The sequence below is a fragment of the Geotrypetes seraphini genome, chromosome 12 (genome assembly GCF_902459505.1).
Source record: "Geotrypetes seraphini chromosome 12, aGeoSer1.1, whole genome shotgun sequence".
Classification (NCBI taxonomy): Eukaryota; Metazoa; Chordata; class Amphibia; order Gymnophiona; family Dermophiidae; genus Geotrypetes; species Geotrypetes seraphini.
The window spans coordinates 7,290,868-7,314,726 of NC_047095.1; the positions used below are offsets into that span (position 1 = coordinate 7,290,868).

Here is a 23,859-nt window from a genome sequence, read left to right on the forward strand (position 1 = left end):
AAGGCTGATTTAAAAAAAAAAAAAAAAAATTGATTTGAATCGACTCACCTGAAGTGAATCGGTGAATTGATTCGAATCGGAAATTGGGCAGCACTAGTTGAGATAGCCACAAACCAAACTTGGGGATAAGCAGCATGAATCTTGCTCTTTTTGTGATCCTAGCAGACAGGATACGAGTCTTAATGGAACTTTCTTGTACAATCCCACTTTATTCCAGGACCAGTGGGTTATTTCCTTCCACCCACCAGGACTTTAGGCTAGATGCACTAAAGTCAGTCGATTGTGGACTAGCGATTGATGCACTACCAAGTTTGCATGCAAATCATTTACATGCGGACCAGCGATTGATGCACTACCAAGTTTGCATGCAAATCATTTACATGTGCAGAGCCCTAACAGCAGTGACAGGGGAAGCAGCTTCCTGGCACTGCTGTTAGGGCATCTGTTTTTTTAATGTCACAGATGTTGTGCATGTATTATACATGCACAATCTGACCCATTAAAAAAAGAAAAAAGCCCCTTGCATTGATGGCCCTCTTTAACAAACCCCCCCCATACACACACACATACCAGCACCCCCATGGCAGTGTAAATGGCAAGATGGATGCCTACTCCCTCCTGTCTTGCAGGATACCCTTGCGCCATGCCCCCACCCTGTCCTGGACCCCTGTGCCACCTCCCCTTCCCCAAACCATTCACTATCTTCCCCCCTTCTGAGAAAAAAGAAAGGCAGGAGGGATGTTCACTCCCTCCTGCCACTGGATGCTTCCCCGAACCTCTCTCCCCCACTCCCCCCATACCTTTGGTAGACATTGGGAACTGGAGGGAAGCAAGGTCTGCCCATCAAAAATGATGGGCCTTCCCCTCCCCAGTTTACCATGTGATGTACAGGGAAGAGCCTAAGGCCCTGATTGGCTCAGATGCCTAAGCTCCTCCTTGGGAGGGCCTTAGGCATCTGAGCCAATCAGGGCAGGCTCCTCCCTCTGTGATGCATGGGGAGGGGGCCTAAGGTCCTGATTTGCTTTGATGTCAGACCTTAGGCCCTCCCTGTGCATCACATGGGATACAAAGGGAGGAGCCTACGGCCCTGATTGGCTCAGATGCCTAAGGCCCCTCTCCAGGCAGACCTATCGGCAACACAGTTACTGACAGATCTAAACCAGTCGTTTTTTTACGATAGCTAAAACCCCTGGGGTTTTTTTGCATAGCCAAGCGATGTTAGTGCATCAATCACTTGGCAACTTTGCATGGGGTTTTAGCTAATATGCATGGCCAGATCGGAAAAGGGGCGATCGAGGGGAAAAACGTACAGTGAGTTGTTTTGTGCATCGGGTGTGTAAAAGCGCTCGTTGCTAAAGCTGTGAAAACAGGCTGCGTGGTTCCATGGAGGCATACCCGGAATCAGGGCCAGACTGCATTCCTCTGCCAGGCGTGCTGTGCAGCATATCTGAGGGTGACGGAAGTGACCGGCCATGAGGCCATCAGGCTAGTGAGGCAGTCAGAAGATTCAAAGTTCAGCTTTCCAGCAAGTTGGAGGCAAAGGATCTCCCTGTGAGCTGTTCAGCTGACAGCTTGAATCAAAGATTGGGGGGGGGGTGTCTTTTAAAAAAGGAGTTTTTAGGTTGTTTCCCTGCATGCTTCCCCATTCCTAAAATCGCCATTTTTTAGGATTCGCTGTATTTTCCCGGCTATTTTTAATCAAAATAGGCCCTCGGTAGCCATCTTGGATTTTTCCAGATTTGATTTTAAAGTTGTATTTTAGACTTGCCAACTTCATTTTTGAAAGAAAACCACATAGATGACCTCCCCAGGGCAGGATGTCATGGATTCATGTCTCATTTGCGGTGGATGGCTGTCGGATGCGCAGCCATGTTTAACATGCACTGCAGCCCACGAGGGGTGTGAGGCTTGTCTGGATTCAGTGCCGTCGACCTCCAAGGATGGTCTTCTAGCATCTTCAATCTCAACTCCCGTGAAAATGGCGTCAGGGGCCCTGGGGATAGCGCAGGTGATGTTTTGGCAAAACGCAAGCATGTCGCAGGAGATAAACCAAGTAAATCCTCCAATCAGTCCAAATTTAGTGCGCAGGGCTTGGCTCCTGCCTCGGAGGATAGGTTATCCCCAGATTTTGTTAATATGCTTTATCAGGCATACTTGGTTAGAAAATCTCTGCCTGCTTCCCTACAGCCAGATTCTGTGCCAGTAATGGGGACCCCTGCTCCGGTGGACTGGGATCCTGCCTCCTGTCGAGGGTGCCAGCAGATAAGCCGGTAGTGCCCACAGTTGCGCCTGATACGCTTTTCATGCCTCTGCTTTCAAAGGGGAGCACTGCGACAGCCGCAGATCTGGCAGATCTCCAGGATCCGGATAGGTGCGGAACCCCTGATTTTGGGGAGGATCCCATTGTGCGCAAATTTTTCAAGCACATGCATCTTGTGATTTGATCTCTGAATCTATCCAGGAATTAAAGCTGCAGTCTGAGCAGCCTGTCATTGTAGAATGTTCCTTCATGTGTGACCAGAGCCCACAATCTGCCTCTTTTCCTGAGCATCCTGACCTCGTTCAGATTCTTACAGACATCTGGGAGACTCCCTTGAAATGTTTATGCGCCACGGCATGGCTTTATCCCATGTCGGATGACTTTAACAAGCGGTTTGCTTCCCCGAAGGTGGATTCCTCAGTGGCACAGATCACCAAGTGCACTTTTCTCCCCAGTGACGGGGGTGTAGTCCTGAAGGATGTTCAGGACAGACGGGTGGATTTTGTCCTCAAGTGTCTGTTTGGTTTGGTGACTGTGGGTGTTAAGGTGGCGGCCTTTTCTTTTTTGGCAGGGGCATTTCATTCCAAATTGCGCCATGATCCTGATACTTTGTGACTTGGATTTTATAATCTTGTGAGGGATTATATGGCTGATTCCTTGTATGACATCTTGAAAGTCTTTCTAAGCTTTCTGCCTATTCCATTTTGGCTCGCAGGATGCTCTGGATCCGGCTGTGATCAGGCGATGCTGTTTCTAAAGTGACCTTGAGCCGGTTGTCCTTTAAGGGACAGCTGCTGTTCAGCCAGGGTCTGGATGACCTTATGGCCAGTGTACAGGATCGCAAGCCCAAGTCGCTGCCCGTGAATAGATCCCGATCTTCCAGAGGTTGGGGGCGTTCTAATTTTTGTCTCTTCAGGTGCTCCCATCTGTGGGCCATCTTCATCTAACTGGTTCACCCTTATCTAGATAACTGACTGATCAGAGCTTCCTTGCAGTCCGAGGGGTGTCAGGCTGTTCATCAGGTGGTGCAGTTGCTACAGCACCTGGGCTGGGTGATTAACTTCAGAAAGAGTCATCTCGAGCCAACGCAGGATCTGGACTACCTGGGAGTTCAATTTCACATGGGACAAAACAAAGTGTTCCTGCCTGTCTTCCGTCAGGAGAAGCTTTGACAGGTTATTAGGGACTTTCTGGCCACTCCGGTCCCAACAGCATGGCAATACTTCTAGGTTCTGGAGACCATGATGGCAATGATTGATGTGATTCCTTGGGCCAGAGCCTGTCTGTGTCTGCTGCAAGATGCTCTGCTTTCATGCTGGAGTCCCCCAGCAGGACCCGTTGCATGCACCCCTGCCATGGATGACTGTGGTGCAGAACAGTCTTGCATGGTAATTGCAACCCCTCTCGATATCCAGGAAATTTCCACTCCAGATTGGGTGATTCTTTCTACGGAGGTGAGTCTCAAAGGTTGGGGAGCGGTGTATATGCCTGTCTCTGTTCAGGGCCAATGGGTGCCCTCAGAGCGCAGTTGGTCCATCAATCGCTTGGAGCTTTGGGTTATTTGTCTGGCTCTTCTCCACTTCTAAAGTTATCTCCGTCATCAAGCCATCCATGTCTTCTCAGACAATGCCACATCAGTCGGCATGGGGGCATGAGGAGTCCCTGTCTGAGTGTGGAGACTTAGCTTCTCTTCTGGTGGGTGGATTGACACCTTGTGGTGCTGTCAATAGCGCACATAGCAGGAGTGGACAACGTTCAAGTAGATTTTCTCAGTCGTCAGACTCTGGATCTTGGGGAGTGGTCTCTGTCTCAAAGAGCATTTGATTGCATAGTAGATCAGTGGGGGCATCCCACGTTCAATCTCATGGTGACTGCAGCCAACAAGAAAGAAGATTGGTTCTTCAATCACTGTTACGAGGCCGGCAGAAAAGGCCTGGATGCCCAGGCCACGAGAAGGTTTCCTATATGTCTTCCCTCCGTAACCCATGATAAGGCATCTGTTGAGACAGATAGCAGCCCACAGAGGTCCAGTGATCCTGGTTGCACCCAATTGGCCGAGGCAGCCATAGTATGCCGACTTGGTTCAGCTCCAGCAGGATTGGGGGCTCTGGCTATCTTGTAATTCTTGCCCACTCACACAGGGTCAAATTGCGATGCAGGATCCAGACCACTTTGGTTCTATGGCTTGGCTCTTGAGCATGCGGTCTTGACTAGCCAGAAAGAAGCCCCCCCCTCGCGGTGTGGGTTTATTCTACCAGAAGTGTTTCGTCCTCTTGGGCAGAGTCATAGGCTGTTTCTCTGGATGAGATTTGCAGGGCCACTACCTGGTCCTCCTTGCATATGATCGATGTGACAGCCAAGCAGGATGTTGCTTTTGGTGTCTGTTTTGGCAGTGGGCTCATTAGTCCCACCCTGAATTTTCAGGAGTGCTCTGTTACGTCACACTGGTCCTGGCATAAAGTGAGTTTGTACAAGAACAAAAGATTAGGTTCTTACCTTTGCCTATCTTCTTTTTTTGTAAATCTACACTTTATTCTGGTAACCTGCCCTATTACTTGCTGATTTGCCGATTGTCTGCCTTTACATGTACTGATAAACTGGATTTCTGTTTTCTGACCAGTCTTTATAAGAGTGCCATCAGAATGGATTTAGCATTTACTTTTGGGGGTCCCTAGTTCAGGTGCCCCCTTCTGATAGTGCAGGCTGTGTTTCCTTGTAGCACTGTTTTGTCATTCAGATTTCTAATGTTTTGTGACCTGTTCTCTCATTTTTCATTGTTGCATTTGTTGATATGAGCAGAATTGACTTATTTGTTGGGGAGTGTCCCCGTTCCCCTTTCTCTCTAGTTCTTATCCTCTACAAATGTTCCTGGCTGCTTTAAGACTGATGTTCACAGGAACAGTGATGCAGTAAGAGGGGGAGGCCTCTGAAGTTTGAGGCTTCCTACAAAGTTCTGGTGGGTGGATGGAAATAACCCACTGGTCCCGGAATAAAGTGTGGATTTACAAGAAAGAAGATTAACAAAGGTAAGAAGAACCTGATCTTTCGTTGGTCTGACCCAGTATGGCAGTTCTTATGAAAAACTACTTTGTTGTGACAAACTTAAGAATATAGCCATTAGGTAATAAAGTTTGAAGTTTAATCATCCTGATAGCCAAAGTTAACTGCTATTAGAAGAAAAAAAAAACCACTTCCCAGATAATATGTTTACTCAAGTGAAAGCTGTATCAGAGGGCTGTATGTGAGATAGGAAATATTATTGACCAGTGATCCAGTAAAACATAACTTCCTGATTAGACTAAAACTGAGATTAAGGTCTGTGATTTATAAAGACACAGGCCAAGAACCTGCATTTAGGAAGCTGACTGAGGAAGTCAATCAGTATATTAAAGGGCTTCCCTAGACCGTAGTCTGTGCAATGAAAAGTCAGACAAGCTGTAAAAAGGGACCAGTTTGTACGTAAAATGCGCCTTACGCATTTCAAATATAAACACATTAGTGCCTTATAGGCAAAAGCTACTGTTCTTAATATCTACACCGATATAGGAGTAAATTAATTCTGGAGCTTATTAACAAATACTGTTTTGATTAAAATACAACTACAGTGCATATCATATACTTTTGGTCACTGCAGTTTTAAGTAGGTTTTTCAAAGACAATGATCTGGGGGGAATAAGAAACTCTTTTAATTAGAGGAAATAAGACAGTTTGGCAGGCACATATAGGATGTAAGCATTCTGCACACATTCATGTTCTGTGGTTTGCAATTGTTGGAGAACTACTAGGATGCAATTATATACTAATTACTAGCTGGTCTTGTCATTTGTTTATATTATAGAGATAGTTGATTTGCTGGTTTATAATATAGCTGGGATATGTTGGCAGGTTAGCAGTATTTGGGTTTTCTATGTTAGAATCCACTGTCATGACATTGGCAGCTCAAAAATGACTCATCAGTAGGAGATTGAGGTTTCCTATTTAAAATTAGAAATAAACTATGATTTTACTGTCATATATGTGTTGAGGGAAGTAATCAGTATATTCAGAAGTATTATGATGGTCTATCATGGAGAGCAGAAACATGTCTTAGTGTTCTAAATAACTGACAGATAAATATTCAGTTGCAGGTGGTAAGTGTTTTTAAATGGTGGCTGCTGCTGTGAAAATTAGACCCAAATATTTAGCAATGGCAATGAATACTAGGCATAATTTAGCCCAGGGACGTCTCAACAATATTCAGACTACTAACTGAATAAGTAACTGGATGAATTTGTACTGTCCTAAATACAGTACAGTCGACTCCACCTAAGTGCATGTCGGTTAAGCGCATGCTTCGGTTATCCGCAGCCTACCACTATGGTCCCGTTTTTTTAACATTAAAGTCAATAGACAAACTCAGGATAATTGCAATTCTGATAAGCACACAATCTGCTTATGCATACTGATGTTATAGGTCCCACCTCTATGCGTTCACGTTACATTCACTATGGTTAAAAGCAATCACGTTCTCACATTGATGAGCCACATGTTTCGGATCAGCAGTCTAGGCCTGGCCAAGTGTTCGAACTTTTGAAATTACACCATGGCATCTCGTGGAGAAAAACCTTTGTCTTTGGCTAGTCAAAAGTCATTGTCTCTGGCTAAACATGTCCATATGCTGGTCAAAAGTCATTGTCTCTGGCTAAACATGTCCACATGCTGGTCAAAAGTCATTGTCTCTGGCTAAACATGTCCACCATGCTGGTCAAAAGTTATTGTCTCTGGCTGAACGTGTCCACCATGCTGGACAAAAGTCATTGTCTTTGGCTGAATGTATCAATGTCTTAAAGAGACTTGACCAACGTTCATCCTAGCCAGATTTCTCGGATTCACAAAAAAAAGCAAGCCATATTGAAAGACTGGCAAAACAACAGCAATCCTACCAGGAAACGGAAAAGAATTGGAAAGGCTGGAGACATTGAACAGGCGTTGCTGCGATGGTTTGCTGAAGCTAGAAGTCGTCAACTGCCAATCAGTGGGCCTCTGCTGATGGAGAAAGCAGCACAGCTATCCGAAGAACTGGGCGTAGAAGACTTCAAAGCAACAAACGGATGGCTAGAGAGGTGGAAAGTTCATAACGGCATAAAATTTAAGAAGCAGCATGGTGAAAAACAAGGCGCTGATGAGTTTCGTGCAAAAATATGGGTCATGAAAGTGTTGACCTCAGTCATTGGAGGATATGAACCATGTGATGTTTTCAACGCCGATGAGATGGGCCTGTACTGGCATGCTATCCCTGATGGAACAATGGCTTTCAAACGCAGCAAAACTCTTGGCTTCAAGGTGCTAAAGGAACGATTGACATTGCTGCTCAGTTGCAATATGGATGGTAGTGAAAAGCTCGAGCCACTGGTGATTGGGAAGAATCAAAATCCTCGGTGCTTCAAAAACATTAAACGCCTACCTGTTGAATATGAAAGCAACAAAAACGCATGGATGACGGCGACACTGTGGATTGAATGGTTGCAGAAGCTTGACAATCTGATGAAAAGGCATAGGAGACATTGTAATGCTGAATGATAACTGTGCAGCACACAGCAATGACGTACGACTAACCAACATCAAATTCGTATTTCTGCCACCAAACACGACCTCTTTGATCTAACTGATGGACCAGAGGATAATCGCCAACTTCAAACATCATTATAGGTCGCTTGTCCTAAGATATGTGATGGCAGTGATTGATGCAAGCATAGAATCCAGCCCCAAGCTGCTGAGCTTGCATGACAGTGCTCTACTCTCTTCACATGGTATGGAAGATGTGGAGTCAAGTCTCATCAACGATTTCAAATTGCTATCAACGGGAGAAGCTTCATTCACACATCTGATGAGATAACTTCGTCCATTGAACTCCTAGTTGGACTCTCGCCACAAAAGTTTGAGCTGTATGTTGCCATTGACAACGATGTGCCCACATCATCTGACAGCACTAATTCTGATATCTGTACAGTCATAAAGGACACTGCAAACAACCAAGAGTCTGATGATGACAAGGATACCGCTGCAGTCATTACAACTAATGAAACACCTGCAGAGATTGTTTCCTTCTCGGACGTGCTGAAGTCCCTACACACGCTGCTGTGGCCGGTGCTAAAAACCACAATACGGTTTTGTAAAAAAAAAAAGGGGGGGGTAGCTTGTGATTACATATTTCATACTGGGTGAAGGTGTTTTCTCTATTTTGTGTGTACGAAAGACATGGTTCTCTGTTAGCATTGACTGTGCAGGATCAATCTGTACTAGTCTGGCTTGTTTAGTTTTACAATGGGTGTATTGGTGTTCTACTGCTCACTGCAGTATGTAAGATGCTGCCTTTTCCTAGGTACACTCCTGTTGTGTGATGTGTGGACTGTTACTAAAAATAATGTTTTTCAAATAGATGAAGGGGGTGTCAAAAATGATGGGCCCCAGGTGTCACATACCACTGGCTGTGGTACATATTATTGGACCAATATAAGAATAATCTAAAGAATTCTCTAAGCTTTAGAACTCATATAGATTTCTTCTTCACATGAGAAAGTTGATTAAGTTCTGTCTTTTGAAATTACATTATATTACATTACATTACATTGGTGATTTCTATTCCACCAATACCTTGCGGTTCAAGGCAGAAATAAATAATGGTAGCTGTTACGTTAAGATGCCTTGTTTCACTGCTTCAAAAAATATGATATACTTGCTAAGGAATGTAAAAAGCATACTGCTCTTGCCTTTAAAAATAATAACGTGTGGTTTCCATGTAATATAAAGAAACCTTAAATTCCACCCATAATATATCTAGTGTAAAATAGAATGGAAATGTGTCTGTTGTAACCACGGCACCTTGGTAATAAAAGCAGAGTGGAAAAGGAATGCAAAACAATAGAATGTGTGCTGTCAGAGACAGACTGGCTCAGTTTAGCAGGTAGAATTACAAGATGTGTAATTGGAGGCATTCTTTGTGAAAGAGAGGACTCACTTGGTATTATTACCTGATGAAGTGCCTGAATTAATCATCTCCCAATGGTGGTCTGACCCATGTTACAGTAATACTCTGACTTGAAGAGAGGAACAAGAAAGGAGGAAAGAATGTGCAGCTAGGAGTTCAGTAGGACTGGTTTGTACTCTTAAAAAAAAACAAAACAACTTTTTTTGTGCTTGTTCATCTCGGATATTTTTTTATGCACACTCCTACTCTGGGCCAGCCTTTTCGTCTCATGGGAGTCGAACGAATGGTGCCATTAGGATATATGTCCTCTGTTCAGATAGCCAAGTGTTGGAGAGGGGCGAGGTTGGTGGTGCATGGCAGCAGCGGTTGCAATCCTAAGACTGTCTCTTCCCCTGCTAGAATTTAATTGTGGTTTGTAGGGTAATTCAGAAGAAAGAATTCAGAGGAGAAAAATCGTTTAGTACAAAGAGATATGCATATCATTTAAATGCAAAATAAAATGCCAATGCAACATGAACTATGCTGAGTAAAGGAGAGTGTATACAAGAAATTTATTGAACACTATCAAGTCTTTTTTTAGTGCTTGCATTGTGTAGAGTTCTAATGAGAACAAAAATTGAGCAGCATGTCTATAAAGTGCTTTAGACAAGGAGTGAAAGTGGAATCATTGTTATAATGATTATAGATTGAGAATAATAGAGCTCTAAATTATAGGAAGCTTCTTTAAAGTTGATTTGCTTTATTATTTTCCAGCTTCAGTTTAGGTGGAAAATATTTATAAAAAACTTACAATTAGGGCTCCTTTTACAAAGGTGCGTTAAGTCCTTAACGAGCGGAATAGCGCGCGTTAAAATGCCACACGCGCTAGCCACTACCACCTCCTCTTGAGCAGGTGGTAGTTTTTCAGGTAGCGCACGCTAATCCAGTGTGTGCACTAAAAACACTAGCGCGCCTTTGTAAAAGAAGCCCTTAGTCTCACAAGAGCTTTACAGAAAATGTTTATAAAATTGTGCATATACTATCTATTTTAGTTCAGTACTTTATCACAGGACAAGCAGGCAGATATTCTCACAAGTGGGTGACGTGATCCAATGGAGCCCCGATACGGATGCCTCACAAGCAGTCTTGCTTGAAGAAACTCGAAGTTTCGAATCGCCCGCACCGCGCATGCACGAGTGCCTTCCTGCCCAGCGTAGGGCGTGTCTCCTCAGTTCTTACTTTTCCGCGGAGCCGAGAAGTCCGTCTTTGACTCTCTGTGTGAAGTATTTTCACTTGTGTCTTCTTAAGTCTGCGGTTTTGGGTTCTTTTTCTCAGAATCGCTGATTTTCGTCGTGCTTTTCAAAAAAAAAAAATTTCTTCCATCCATTTGACCGGGCAGGCCATGTGGCCACAGCCCCGCGGCTTCAATCTTGCGGCGGAGCTTTTTCGGCCTATGTCCCAACTTGCAACCAGTTTTTTAAAATGTTCCAAGTGCCAGCGTGCGATTTCACTGAAGGACCCTCATAATCGGTGTCTTGGGCCTCAACATCTACCGAAATCGTGCCGGCCTTGCTCAACACTTACAGCCCGTGCTTTCAAGCGTCGTTGCATCTTGTGGGAGTAGCTTTACAGCATGGAGTCTGCGATGGAGCTTTCGTCATCGAAGGGTGTTTCACCATCGACCTCATCCGAAGCTCTCCAGGCTTCCACATCTTCGGCTCCGAGCCTCATCAAACCTGCCTCGTTTGTACCGGCTCTGCCTTCGACGCCGGCTGTGGTGCCTTCCTCTGTCTCTTCAGGTCAGATAGCGCAGCAGCCCATTCCCCCGGTAGTGCTTAAAGTGCCCAAGGCTTCTAAGTCCAAGCACTCTCACTGCTCAAGGGAGCACGAAGCCCATGCAGGTGGTCCCGTTGGAGACGCGGATCCATCCTTGCCGGCTTCATTCCAGACCTTATTGGAGAAGCAATTCATTCAGCTCTTTACCACAATGGGGCCGAAGCTTCTCTCTCAAATCCAGCCTGGCTATGCGGAGGTCTCCTGCAAGGTCAAGCCGCCTCCTGTGCCTCAGTTGTACACACACTCTCTACAGGGAGCAGAGTCTCTGCGAGTGTCTGGTCTGGTATCGATGCATGCATCGCAAGGAGCAGAGTCTTTGCCCATGCTTCCATTGGAACCGATACACTCGATGCAAAGAGTAGAATCTTTGTGAGTGCCTCCATTGGAACCTCTGCACTCGATGCAAGGTGCCGAGTCTTTGAGGGTGCCTCGTGGTTCGTCCACCCAACCACCTCTGCTTCGTTCCACCGCCTCCAGCCCCATCCATTCTCTGGGGGCTTCAGCGAAGACACGTTCGCCTCGTTTGTCGAGGCCTGCTTCGAGGCACAGCTCGCATCATCGATTGAGACATTCTTCGAAGCACTCATCCAGGCATGCCTCACCCCATCGGAAACAGCCTTTTCTTCAGTATTCTCCACCGTTCACTTCGACTCCTCCACTGCCGGATCTCGAGGACACGGTGGAGTCTTTTTCTCCATCTAGATCCCCGTCTTCATTGGATCAAGCAGCCTCGACGTCCTTGAGTCCCTCTTGAGGCCAGGCTTTGGCTGATCAGCTGTCTTTTTCTTCTTTCCTACGTCAGATGGCAGCTGATTTGGACATTCAACTGGACACTGGGTCCAAATTTTCCAAGGAGTATCTCGAGACCATGCATCTCCCTCAACCTCCTGAAGAATCCCTCAAGCTTCCTCTCCATAAGCTGTTGGATCAAACCTTTGTCCGCTGTCTGGAACTCCCTATTCCATTCCAGCTGTTCCGGGGAAGTTAGATTCCAGATACCGGACGGTCCATCATAACGGGTTTGACAGTGCTCAATTATCCCATCATTCCCTTCTGGTGGAATCCTCATTGAAGCGTTCTCATCCTTCTCACATATATGCCACTGTCCCTCCGGGCAGGGAGGGCAAAACGATGGACAGATTTGGTCGACGCATTTACCAGAACTCTATGATGACCTCCAAAGTCCTCAACTACAATTTTCAATTCATTACCTATTTCGAGTTTTTTCTGTCCATCCTTCCCAAGTTTATGTCCTACTTGGATCCTCGAGCACATTTTGAATACCAGGAAGTTCTGGCATCTTTATCCCAACTTCGGCTGCAGTTGCTTCAGTCCTCATATGATGCCTTTGAGCTGTCTGCTTGGGCTACTGCTTGCTCGGTGGCCATGCGAAGCCTGGCATGGCTACGGACCATCAACATGAACCCCAATTTACAGGACCAGCTGGCTAATATCCCCTGTGCTGGCACTGACCTCTTTGATGAGTCCATAGAGACAGCAACCAAGAAGCTTTCGGATCACGAGAAGTCTTTCCAGTCTATTCTCCGTCCTAAGCCAAAGCCAGCTCCTCCTCGTCCGTCACGTCTGATTTACCAACGGCGTTTTCCACCTAAACAGGCTCCTGCCATTCGTCAGCCTGTCAAGAGTCAACATCCTCAGAAACAGCAGAAGCCTCAGCCACCTGCTGTGCCCAAGGCTCCTCAGCCTTTTTGACTGTCTCCTGGAAAGCATAACCTCAGTCGTTCTGCCTTTTCCCATTTTTCCCCCTATCGGAGGTCGTCTCCATCATTTTTACCAGCGATGGACGACTATTACCACCGACCTCTGGGTCCTTTCCATCGTCAGGGAAGGATACTCTCTTCATTTCCAGCAAGTTCCTCCAGAACATCCTCCAAGAGAGTATCCTTCCTCCTCTGCCCAGACCGCCCTTCTTCTTCAGGAAGCTCAAGCTTTGCTTCAGCTCCGAGCTATCGAGCCAGTCCCTTTGGCTCAGCAGAACAAGGGTTTTTACTCCTGGTACTTCCTTGTTCCGAAAAAGACGGGTGATCTGCGACCTATTTTGGATCTTAGGGTACTCAACAAATTCCTGGTCAGAGAGAAATTTCGCATGTTGACACTGGCGTCCCCTTATCCCCTCCTCGAGCAGAACGACTGATTATGCTCTCTGGATCTCAAGGAGGCCTACACTCACATTCCTATCCATCTGGCCTCCCACCAATACCTCAGATTTCGGGTGGGAAATCTACATTATCAGTACAGAGTGCTCCCTTTCAGCCTGGCCTCGTCACCCAGAGTCTTTACCAAGTGCCTGGTAGTGGTGGCCGCAGTGCTCAGGAACCATGGTCTTCAGGTGTTTCCCTACCTGGACGACTGGCTCATCAAGGATTCCACGTCTCAGGGAGTCATCCTATCGACACAACGGACTATCTGGTTCCTGCAGAGTCTGGGATTCGAAATCAACTTTCCGAAGTCCCATCTCCAACCTTCTCAGGCTCTTCCCTTCATCGGAGCTGTTCTGAATACGGTCCAACTCAGAGCGTTCCTTCCTCAACAACATCTGGAGACTCTTCTCCATCTTTGTCAGTCAGTCTCCTCTCGCCTGTCCATCTCGGCGAGACACATGATGGTACTTCTGGGTCACATGGCTTCCACAGTACATGTGACTCCTTTTGCCAGACTTCACCTCAGAATTCCTCAGTGGACCCTGGCATCTCAATGGACGCAGGTTTCTGACCCTCTGACTCATCACATCCAGGTCACACCTGCTCTGATACAGTCTCTTTGCTGGTGGATACTCTCTTCCAATCTATCCAGAGGCTTACTTTTTCACACGCCCCCCCCCCCCATCAGAAGGTTCTCACGACCGATTCTTTAACTTACGCTTGGGGGGCTCATCTAGATGGTCTCCTTACTCAAGGCTATTTGACCAGTACGGATCGTCAGTGTCACATCAATCTCCTGGAACTCAGGGTGATTTTCAACGCTCTCAATGCTTTTCAGCGTCTGCTTCATGACTATGTAGTCCTCATTCGCACGGACAATCAAGTCGCAATGTATTATGTCAACAAGCAAGGAGGGACGGGATCTGCCTCCCTCTGCCAGGAAACTCTGAAAGTTTGGGATTGGGCAACACCTTCCTCAAAGCTGTCTACATTCAGGGGGCGGACAATGCCTTAGCGGACAACTTGAGTCGTCTTCTGCAGCCTCACAAATGGACTCTCCATTCCTCGCCCCTTCATCACATCTTCTCTCTGTAGGGGACGCCCTAGATAGATCTCTTTGCAGCCCCCCACAACTTCAAGCTGCCTCAGTTCTGCTCCAGGATCTACGCTTCTCATCGCCTCGAGGCAGATGCTTTTCTTCTGGACTGGATGAATCTCTTTCTATATCCGTTTCCTCTCATTCAAAAGACGCTGGTCAAGCTGAAGTCCGACCATGCCACCATGATTCTAATTGCTCCTCGGTGGCCCAGGCAACCCTGGTACTCCCTTCTACTTCAACTCAGCAGCAGGGAGCCATACCTTCTACCAGTTTTTCCCTCTCTACTTACTCAGCATCAGGGGTCTCTGCTTCATCCCAACCTGCAGTCTCTACACCTGACAGCTTGGTTCCTCTCAACGTAGCTCCTCTACAGTTTTCCCAATCTGTGAGGGAGGTTTTGGAAGCTTCCCGGAAGCCTACTACTAGACAATGCTATCACCAAAAATGGACTAGATTTTCTACATGGTGTTTTTCTCATCATAAGGAGCCTCAACATTCCTCTTTATCTTCTGTTTTGGACTATCTTTTGCACCTTTCTCATTCGGGTCTCAAATCTACCTCGATCCGAGTCCATCTTAGTGCAATTGCTGCTTTCCATCAGCCTATTGAAGGGAAACCTCTCTCTGCTCATCCTGTGGTTTCCAGATTCATGAAAGGACTTTTCAATGTCAATCCTCCTCTCAAACCGCCTCCAGTGGTTTGGGACCTCAATATTGTTCTTACTCAACTGATGAAACCACCATTTGAACCAATGGACAAGGCTCATCTGAAGTATCTCACTTGGAAAGTGGTGTTTCTCATTGGCCTCACTTCTGCTCGACGAGTCAGTGAGCTTCAAGCTTTGGTTGCGGATCCACCTTTTACAGTGTTTCACCATGACAAGGTGGTTCTTCGCACTCATCCGAAGTTCCTTCCTAAAGTGGTCTCGGAATTTCATCTCAACCAATCCATTGTTCTTCCAGTGTTTTTTCCAAAGCCTCATTCTCACCCTGGAGAATCAGCTCTTCATACTCTGGACTGTAAATGTGCTTTGGCTTTCTACTTGGAACGCACCAAACCACACAGAACTGCTCCTCAACTTTTTGTCTCCTTTGATCCGAACAAGTTGGGATGTCCTATCTCTAATCGTACCATCTCCAACTGGATGGCGGCTTGTATCTCATTCTGCTATGCCCAGGCTGGATTTCCTCTTCACAGTAAAGTCACAGCCTATAAGGTCAGAGCAGTGGCAGCTTCTGTAGCCTTCCTCAAATCGACACCGATTGAGGAGATTTGTAAAGCTGCCACTTGGTCCTTGGGTCATACTTTCACTTCTCATTATTGTCTGGATACTTTCTCCAGACGGGATGGACAGTTTGGCCAAACAGTATTGCAAAATTTATTCTCCTAAGTTGCCAACACTCCCACCATCCCATTATGGTTAGCCTGGAGGTCATCCACTTGTGAGAATACCTGCCTGCTTGTCCTGGGATAAAGCACAGTTACTTACCGTAACAGTTGTTATCCAGAGACAGCAGGCAGCTATTCTCACATCCCTCCCACCTCCCCTGGGTTGGCTTCTCTGCTAGCTATCTGAACTGAGGAGACGTGCCCTATGCTGGGCGGGAAGGCACTCGCGCGGTGCGGGCAACTCGAAACTTCGAGTTTCTTCAAGCAAGACTGCTTGTGAGGCATCTACATCGGGGCTCCGTTGGATCACGTCACCCACTTGTGAGAATAGCTGCCTGCTGTCCCTGGATAACAACTGTTACGGTAAGTAACTGTGCTATTTCAGTCCTGGTTCCTCATTACCTAAGAAATCCCTTAAGTTCCTATAGGAATGCAAATTTTCTGAGACTGGACTAAGCTACTGTACTGGTTTTCTTTCCCATTGCATGTCTTTGTGTATGTTTAGTTTCAGAATGGTTTTCTTCTTTTACAGAAACTGACATGTGCAATAACACATTCCCAATATTAGAGCTTACAAAAAAAAAAAAGAGAAAATTATATAAAATGTAATCAAGATAACTCAAGAAAGAGCTGCAATGAAAGGCTGGATGAAAAATATATCAAATAATAACTTACATGACATAGATGATGGAAATACAAGTGATGACAAGCTGGAAGACTTGCCTTATGATGGTAACCTAGAAGATGCCTACAGACATTGTCCTGAAATATGTTATATCAACCAGAGCCATTCTAATATTTCCAATAATATTCCAGACTTATCCATTTCAGAAATTAGCAGTGGCCTAAAAGAGGAAAATGGGCTGGAGCCACAAGATTTATGTCCTGATGATGATGTAGAACAAAATACTCCCAAAATAATGCATAAAGCTGCAGTTACCATTGATAATAAGTTACATGGAGATTTTGCTACTAAAACCAATAAAGTAGGGTTTTCAAACTCAAAAATACCAGATGTTTTACTGCGTCATTTTTCTGAAAATGCTCTGTTAAACACAAGCCAGTTTATTGACTCTGAGACTATCCCTGACACATCCTTTATTGAAAGTATTGATGAAAGTATAATTAACCAAATAAGCGGTTTAAACAGTAGCCATAATTCTTCAGTAAGAGAACAAGAAGTAGATTTTGAGAAGTATCTTTTAAAAAGAGATGAAAAAAGCTTTAATTATCCAGGGAGAAATCTGCTAGAAGAAAGTAAATCAGTTGTAGCCAAGGCAGAAACTCACAGACGTGAAGGAAATGGGGTGGATTCACAATTACTAACAGAAGCTAAAACCTTAGAGGATCCAAATCATTCCAGAGCAGTAGGACAAAGGAGCGTAGAACAAAAATACCAACGTGAAAGAAGAGCATCATCCAGTGAAATCAAATATGGTCAAGGTCAAGTTCATTATCGTCTCCCTGACTTCTCTAAAGTTGCTTCAAAAGTCAAAATACCAAAGAGACATGGTGGCGTTCGATCAACACCTGTAATGAAAGCAGCCAAATCTTTTCCTAATTTGATTGATAAATCAGCCGTAGTAAAGGATGTTTTAGAAATGATGCATCCTGTTGTTCAAGAACATGAGTATGAAAAGAGAAATCTTGACCCGCAACAGGTACAGGTAAATATGAAAAAATCCTAATCTTCATTGTTTATCATATGCAGAAAATGCAGTGATTGTGCTCATTATTGCTAAACTATTTTGGCTTATAGCCTTTATGATTATGCTTACTTAAATCAGGCCTTGAAAATTTTTATTTGTGTCTAGGAGATAGCCAGCACCTTTATTCCCATCCATCCATAGGTGGTATCCTTTTCTCTGCCCCACCCCCACCCCCCTCTACCAACCACTCCAACCCCTGTAAGATGGCCACTAATTTCTCAGTCAGCTATCCCCCAATTTGTGCAATCTGCAGCCAGCTACTTTGTCAGTAGATAAAGACAAGAAAGCTTATCTAGTCTGACCATAGTCTCTACCTATTACAGGGCTGCCACAGGATGGCAAATGAGGTAAGCATGGCAGGGGGTGCCAAAATGTAAATAATAATAATAATAATAATAACTTTATTTTTCTATACCGCAATACCACAAAACAGTTCAGAGCGGTTTACAGGATAAGAGACTGTACATTTACAGCGAAGTTACAGCTTAGTTATAGCGAAGTTACATCGAGGTTACAGCATATCGAAAAACAGTTCAGAGCGATTTATACAATGTAGGTGCAGAGAATTAGTTAACAATTATATGGTATAAACCAGTGACAATTACAAAATGATCCAATAATTGTTGCATGGGGGGAGGGGAAGGGTAGGGAGGGAGGCAAGGGATTATTAGTTTGGTCGGGGGGGGCGGGGGTTAGAGGAATTTATCAAAGAGGTATGTTTTTAGAGATTTCCTGAAGGATTGATAAGTTGGGGCAAGAGAGATGAGAGTGGACAGGCAGTCATTACAGCTTTTCAGACTCTGCCACCTGCTCCAGAAGCAGAGGCTGGCAGATAAGGTGCCACAACCAGAATGCATCCATCCTGCCACTGGAAGAGTGAAAAAGCACAGGAACCCAACAGAGCCAACAGAAGTGGCGGAGGAGGAGTAGAGCAGTGACAATGTGTGCTTTTCAATGTGCATGAAAATGAAGGACAAATTTAGGAACTTATATTATGTTACTAAATTTAGGGATTCAGCTTTATTGGGCCTTAAAGTCCTGAATGAGAGCCAAGAAAATCTCACTGTATTCCAGCAATTGAATTTACTTTATTAATTTAACTATTAGAAATTTGTGCATCATGCATACTGCGATTTATGTTATTCAAACATTTTTATCACCTGACACTTCATCACTTGATACATCATCACAGAGGCAGTTCGTCATGTGACACTTCATCATGTATTCAAGCTAAATGCAGAGAAATTATAGTCCCAGTGACGATCCAAGCTCCTGAATGCACTGCTCCAGTCCCAGCAGCACTCCAAGCGCCTCATGTGCTGCCTCAGTACTCATTTGCAGGCAGAAGGACCCAGTCCCAGTGTAAAAGCTAGGGCGCTCCACACAAGTGCCTGAGTGTGCTTGTTGTTATTTTCAGAGCATGATTAATGCATGAGGATGGCATGTGATATGGTGTCTCAGGGTGAGCAAGGATCTATACTTCTACTAAGACTAACCCTCTCTTCTACGAAACTGCGGGGAACCGTGCTGAATGTCCCGTGCTGCTCCTGACACTCATAGGAAATCTATGAGCGTCGGCAGCAGTGCGGGCCATTCAGTGCTAAAAACCACTAGCGCGATTCGTAGAAGAGGGGGTAAGTATCTTAATAAAAAAATTAGGCCCGCAACTTAGCCTGGGTTTTAGATTTCGGCCCCTTATGTGATTGAGTTTGACACTCCTGCTCTAAGTGCTTGGGTACTAACTGAGGGTGGAGCTGGAGAGCCCAATGAAGTACAATAGAGGCAGAGTGAAAAATCTGGAGTGGATTCCTTCTGTAGCATGCAGCTAAATGGAAATAACCCTACTGTCTAGAATAGTGGTCTCAAACTCAAACCCTTAGTGGGGCCACATTTTGGATTTGTAGGTACTTGGAGGGCTGCAAAAAAAAAAAAAGTTAATGTCTTATTAAAGAAATGACAACTTTACATGAGGTAAAACTCTTTATAGTTTATAAATCTTTCCTTTAACAGTTAAAGGAAAGATTTATAAACTATGAAGAGTTTTACCTTATGCAAAATTGTCATTAACTATTTTTTCTGCGGCCCTCCAACTAACCTATTTTTTTCTCTCATATTTAAAGTTTAATATCTTTCCTTTCTCAAAACTGACACATTTCAATCACTATATTGAAAATAAAATTATTTTTCCCTACATTTGTTGGCTGGTGACTTTATTTTTCTGTGCTTTTAACTATGTTTCCAGGGCCTTCTTGTCCTTTGACTGTTTTTCTCTCCATCTTCACTTTCTGCCTTGCATCCATCTTAACTTAATAGTCAATTTTTCTGCTTTCTTTTCAAAATCTACGTTTCCATGTCTTCCCTTCCCTTCTATCTCTCTCTTCTTCCGTCCCTATTTCCATGGTCTGACATCTCTTTCTTTCCTTTCTCTCCCTCCCTCCTTCCTTCCTTCCTTTCCCCTGGTCTGGCATCTGTCTCCTTCCCTACCCCAACTTTTTATTTTTTTTCACCCTATCCCCTTCTTTCTTTCTCTCTCTCTCCATGACCCCTTTCTTTCTATATGTCTGTCTTTCTCTCTCTCTCTCTCTGTGCCCCCTTTCTTTCTTTTTTTTTCTTTCTCCATGCCCCCCCTTTCTTTCTGTCTTTCTCTCTCCATGCCCCTTTCTGGCTGTGTTCCGTCTTCCTTCTTTCTTTCTGTCTCCCTGTCCCCCCTTTCTTTATTTCTCCCTGCCCTCCCACAAGCCACCACCATTGGGGAACAGGCTGCCACTGCCGCAATCGGGGAATAGGCCAGCGCCGAGGTCTTAGTTCTCCCTGCTTATCTTCCCCATCACGGGGCTGACCAATTCTCGCCACCCGACGTCAATTCTAACGTCGGAGAAGAAGTTCCGGGCCAGCCAATCGCTGCCTGGCTGGCCCGGAACTTCCTCCCCGACATTAGAATTGACATCGGGTGGCGAGAATTGGTCGGCTCCGAGCTGGGGAAGATAAGCAGGGAGAGCTAAGACCTCGGTACTGGCCTGTTCCCCGATTGCGTTGGCTTGGAGGAGGGCAGTGAGACGGGAAGGGAAGCAGATTGGGGACCCCTGCTTTAGGCGAGCCGTGAGACATTTGCCAACATTTCCTCCAGAGAGACTTCTGCAAGTCCAATTAACAGCAGTTGCGGTCTGTACGCAATTGTCCTCTCCACAATCGGAAAACTTGTGAAGTGGAGAGGACAGATCGCGGGCCACAAAATAGTCCCTGGGGGGGCTGCATGCGGCCCATGGGCCGCGTGTTTGAGACTGCTGGTCTAGAATGTCTCACCTATCTAGTGGAAAAGAGATTACCAGGATAAGTATATAATCTCTTTTTAGATTATATGCACAGAAAACTTACGGGTGGGAGGGGGAGCTTGCCAGTAATTGTGGCTTCTTTGTGTGCTTATCCAAAAGAAACCTGAAGTGTCAGCACACATTGACATCCGCCAGAGGGAAGCACATACTTGGGGCACAGAATGGAGGGAAGGAGAGAGAGGAGCACCTTGGAACATAGGAGGGAAGGGAGAGGCATGTTGGGGCTTGGGAAGGAGAGGGACACATTAGAACACCGAAAGTAGAACAGGACCCCTGTTCATAAGTATGAGTCTGACATAAGTCAGATGTTCATAAAACGGGGACTGCCTGTATAACTAGTTGTGCAGTGTATTTATCTTTGTATATGTGTTTTTTAAAGGTCTCACTTTATTCAGCTTCTCTGAATCCAAAGACTATGATTGATAGAGGAGCCAGTGATGAACATTTTGAAGATTCTACTGTTTCTAATCTTTCTCTTTGGAAAATGCAAGTAGAACCTACTTTGCCTCATGGAGATTCGACAGGTACAACTGTGCTAAAAGAAAAATAAATCTTGTCTTTGTTTTATCTGCCCAGTCAACTCTTCATACTAAAAATATCTCTGGTTCAGCTTAACTATAGGTTACTTCCTTTTAAAGTAGGGGGGGTAGTTAATGCATTTTTTTGTCCCTTAATCTAAGGGAGGCAATGCAGTTATCATGGGTGACTTCCTAGAACAACTTGTCAAGGAAAATATGAGAGCAAACGCAATTCTGGACTTAATTGTAAATGGACTATGAGGACCGGCGCAAGGTGTAGAAGTAGAGGGGATGCTGGGGACCAGTGATCACAATATAATCCGCTTCGACCTGGACACAGGGGCAAAACATCGATCCAGAATGACGGCCACGGCACTGAACTTCCGAAAAGGGAATTACGAAGGGATGAAACTCATGGTGGGGAAGAAGATTAAGAAGAGGATAAACACTGTAAAGACGCTAGAGCAAGCATGGTTCCTTTTTAAGGACACAGTAACCGCGGCGCAAAATCTGTATATACCGTGTATCAACAAGGGATCCAAGAGGAAAAAAAACAAGGAACCGGCATGACTCACTGTAACGGTGAAGGAAGCATCAGAGACAAGAAGACTTCGTTTAAGGAATGAAAAAGGTAAAAAATGGACGAAAACTGGAAAAAGTGACAAACAGCATCGAAGCAGGTGCCATAAGGCATTAAGAGGGGCCAAAAGAGACTACGAGGAAAAAATAGCCAAGGAGGCAAAAAACTTCAAGCCATTCTTTCGATATATTAAGGGGAAATGACCCACGAAGGAAGCAGGGGGGCCATTGGATGACCATGCAATAAAGGGAGTGCTAAAGGAGGACAAAGCCATCACCGACAAACTGAACATTTTTTGCATCTGTGTTTACCAAAGAGGATATACACAACATACTGGAAGCCGACAGGCTATATGCGGAAAACGAAGACGGGAAACTGACAGGGTTGACGGTCAGTCTAGAAGAGGTATGCAGGCAGATTGATAGGCTTAAAAATTATAAATCTTCGGGACTGGATGGCATCCATCCAAGAGTAATCAAGGAACTGAACGGGGTTATATCTGAACTGCTTCAACTAATAGCCAATCTGTCGATCAAATCGGGAAGGATTCCGGAAGACTGGAAGGAGGCAAATGTTACGCCAATCTTCAAGAAAGGTTCGAGGGGTGATCCAGGAAACTACATACCGGTGAGTCTGACCTCGGTACCGGGAAAGATGGTAGAGGCGCTGATAAAGGACACGATCTGATGAGGATCAGCCAGCATGGCTTCAGGAAAGGAAGATCTTGCTTGACAAACTTGCTGCACTTCTTCGAGGGAGTAAACAGGCGGATAGAAAAGGGTGACCCGGTCAACATTGTATATCTGTATTTTCAGAAGGCGTTTGACAAGGTTCCGCATGAACGACTACTTTGAAAAATTGCGAGCTATGGAATCGAGGGTGAAATACTCACGTGGATTAAAAACTGGCTGGCGGATAGGAAACAGAAAGTGGGGGAAAATGGACAATACTCAGACTGGAAAAGCGTCACCAGTGGAGTGCTGCAGAATTCGGTGTTTGGAGCCGTGCTCTTCAACATATTTAAAAACAATCTGGAAATTGGTACGACGAGTGAGGTGATTAAATATGCAGACGATACAAAGTTATTCAGAGTAGTGAAGACGCAGGAGGATTGCGAAGATCTGCAACGTAACATAAACACGCTCGAGAAATGGGCTGTGACATGGCAAACGAGGTTCAACGTGAATAAGTGTAAGTTGATGCATGTCAGTAACAAAAATCTTATACACGAATACAAGATGTCCGAGGCGGCACTTGGAGAGACCCCCTAGGAAAGAGACTTGGGAGTATTGGTCGACAAGTCGATGAAGCTGTCCGCGCAATGTGCGGCGGTGGCGAAAAGGGCGAACAGAATGCTAGGAATGATTAAGAAGGGGATCACGAACATATCAGAGAGGGTTATCATGCCACTGTACCGGGCCATGGTACGCCTTCACCTGTGTCCTGCACTGGTCGCCATACATGAAGAAGGACACGGTACTACTCGAAAGGGTCCAGAGAAGAGCGACAGAATGGTAAAGGGGTTGGAGGAGTTGCCGTACAGTGAGAGATTAGAGAAACTGGGCCTCATCTCCCTTGAAAAGAGGAGACTGAGAGGGGACATGATAGAAACATTCAAGATACTTGGAGGGAGAATGATAAGTCACTCTCTAAAGTTAAAAGGGGATAGATTCCGTACAAGCGTAAGGAAGTTCTTCTTCACCCAGAGAGTGGTGGTAAACTAGAATGCTCTTCCGAAGGCTGTTATAGGGGAAAACACCCTCCAGGGATTCAAGACAAAGTTAGACAAGTTCCTGCTGAACCAGAGCGTATGCAGGTAGGGCTGGTCTCAATTAGGGCACTGGTCTTTGATCTAAGGGCCGCCACGGGAGTGGACTGCTGGGCACAATGGACCACTGGTCTGACCCAGCAGTGGCAATTCTTATGTTCTTATGAGTTCTCAAATCTGTTCCAGGGGAATACCCAGTCAGTCAGGTTTTCAGGATATCCACAATGAATATGCATGAGATTGATTTGCATAATCTGCCT

The 23,859-nt window shown here is 45.2% G+C and overlaps 1 protein-coding gene across 5 annotated transcripts in view; it reads left to right on the forward strand.

Moving 5' to 3' along the window:
• The window catches only part of AKNAD1 (AKNA domain containing 1), a 95,771-nt gene that overhangs the window by 3,955 nt on the left and 67,957 nt on the right, over positions 1-23,859 (forward strand). For 3 of the 5 annotated variants that reach the window (XM_033916414.1, XM_033916415.1, XM_033916417.1), the window contains exons 2-3: positions 16,225-17,359; positions 21,113-21,257. In XM_033916414.1, the coding sequence (XP_033772305.1) occupies positions 16,328-17,359; positions 21,113-21,257 (1,177 nt within the window). In that variant the 5' untranslated portion in view covers positions 16,225-16,327. The remainder of the gene's footprint in view (positions 1-16,224; positions 17,360-21,112; positions 21,258-23,859) is intronic. The other 2 variants (XM_033916416.1, XM_033916418.1) reach the window with 2 other exon arrangements.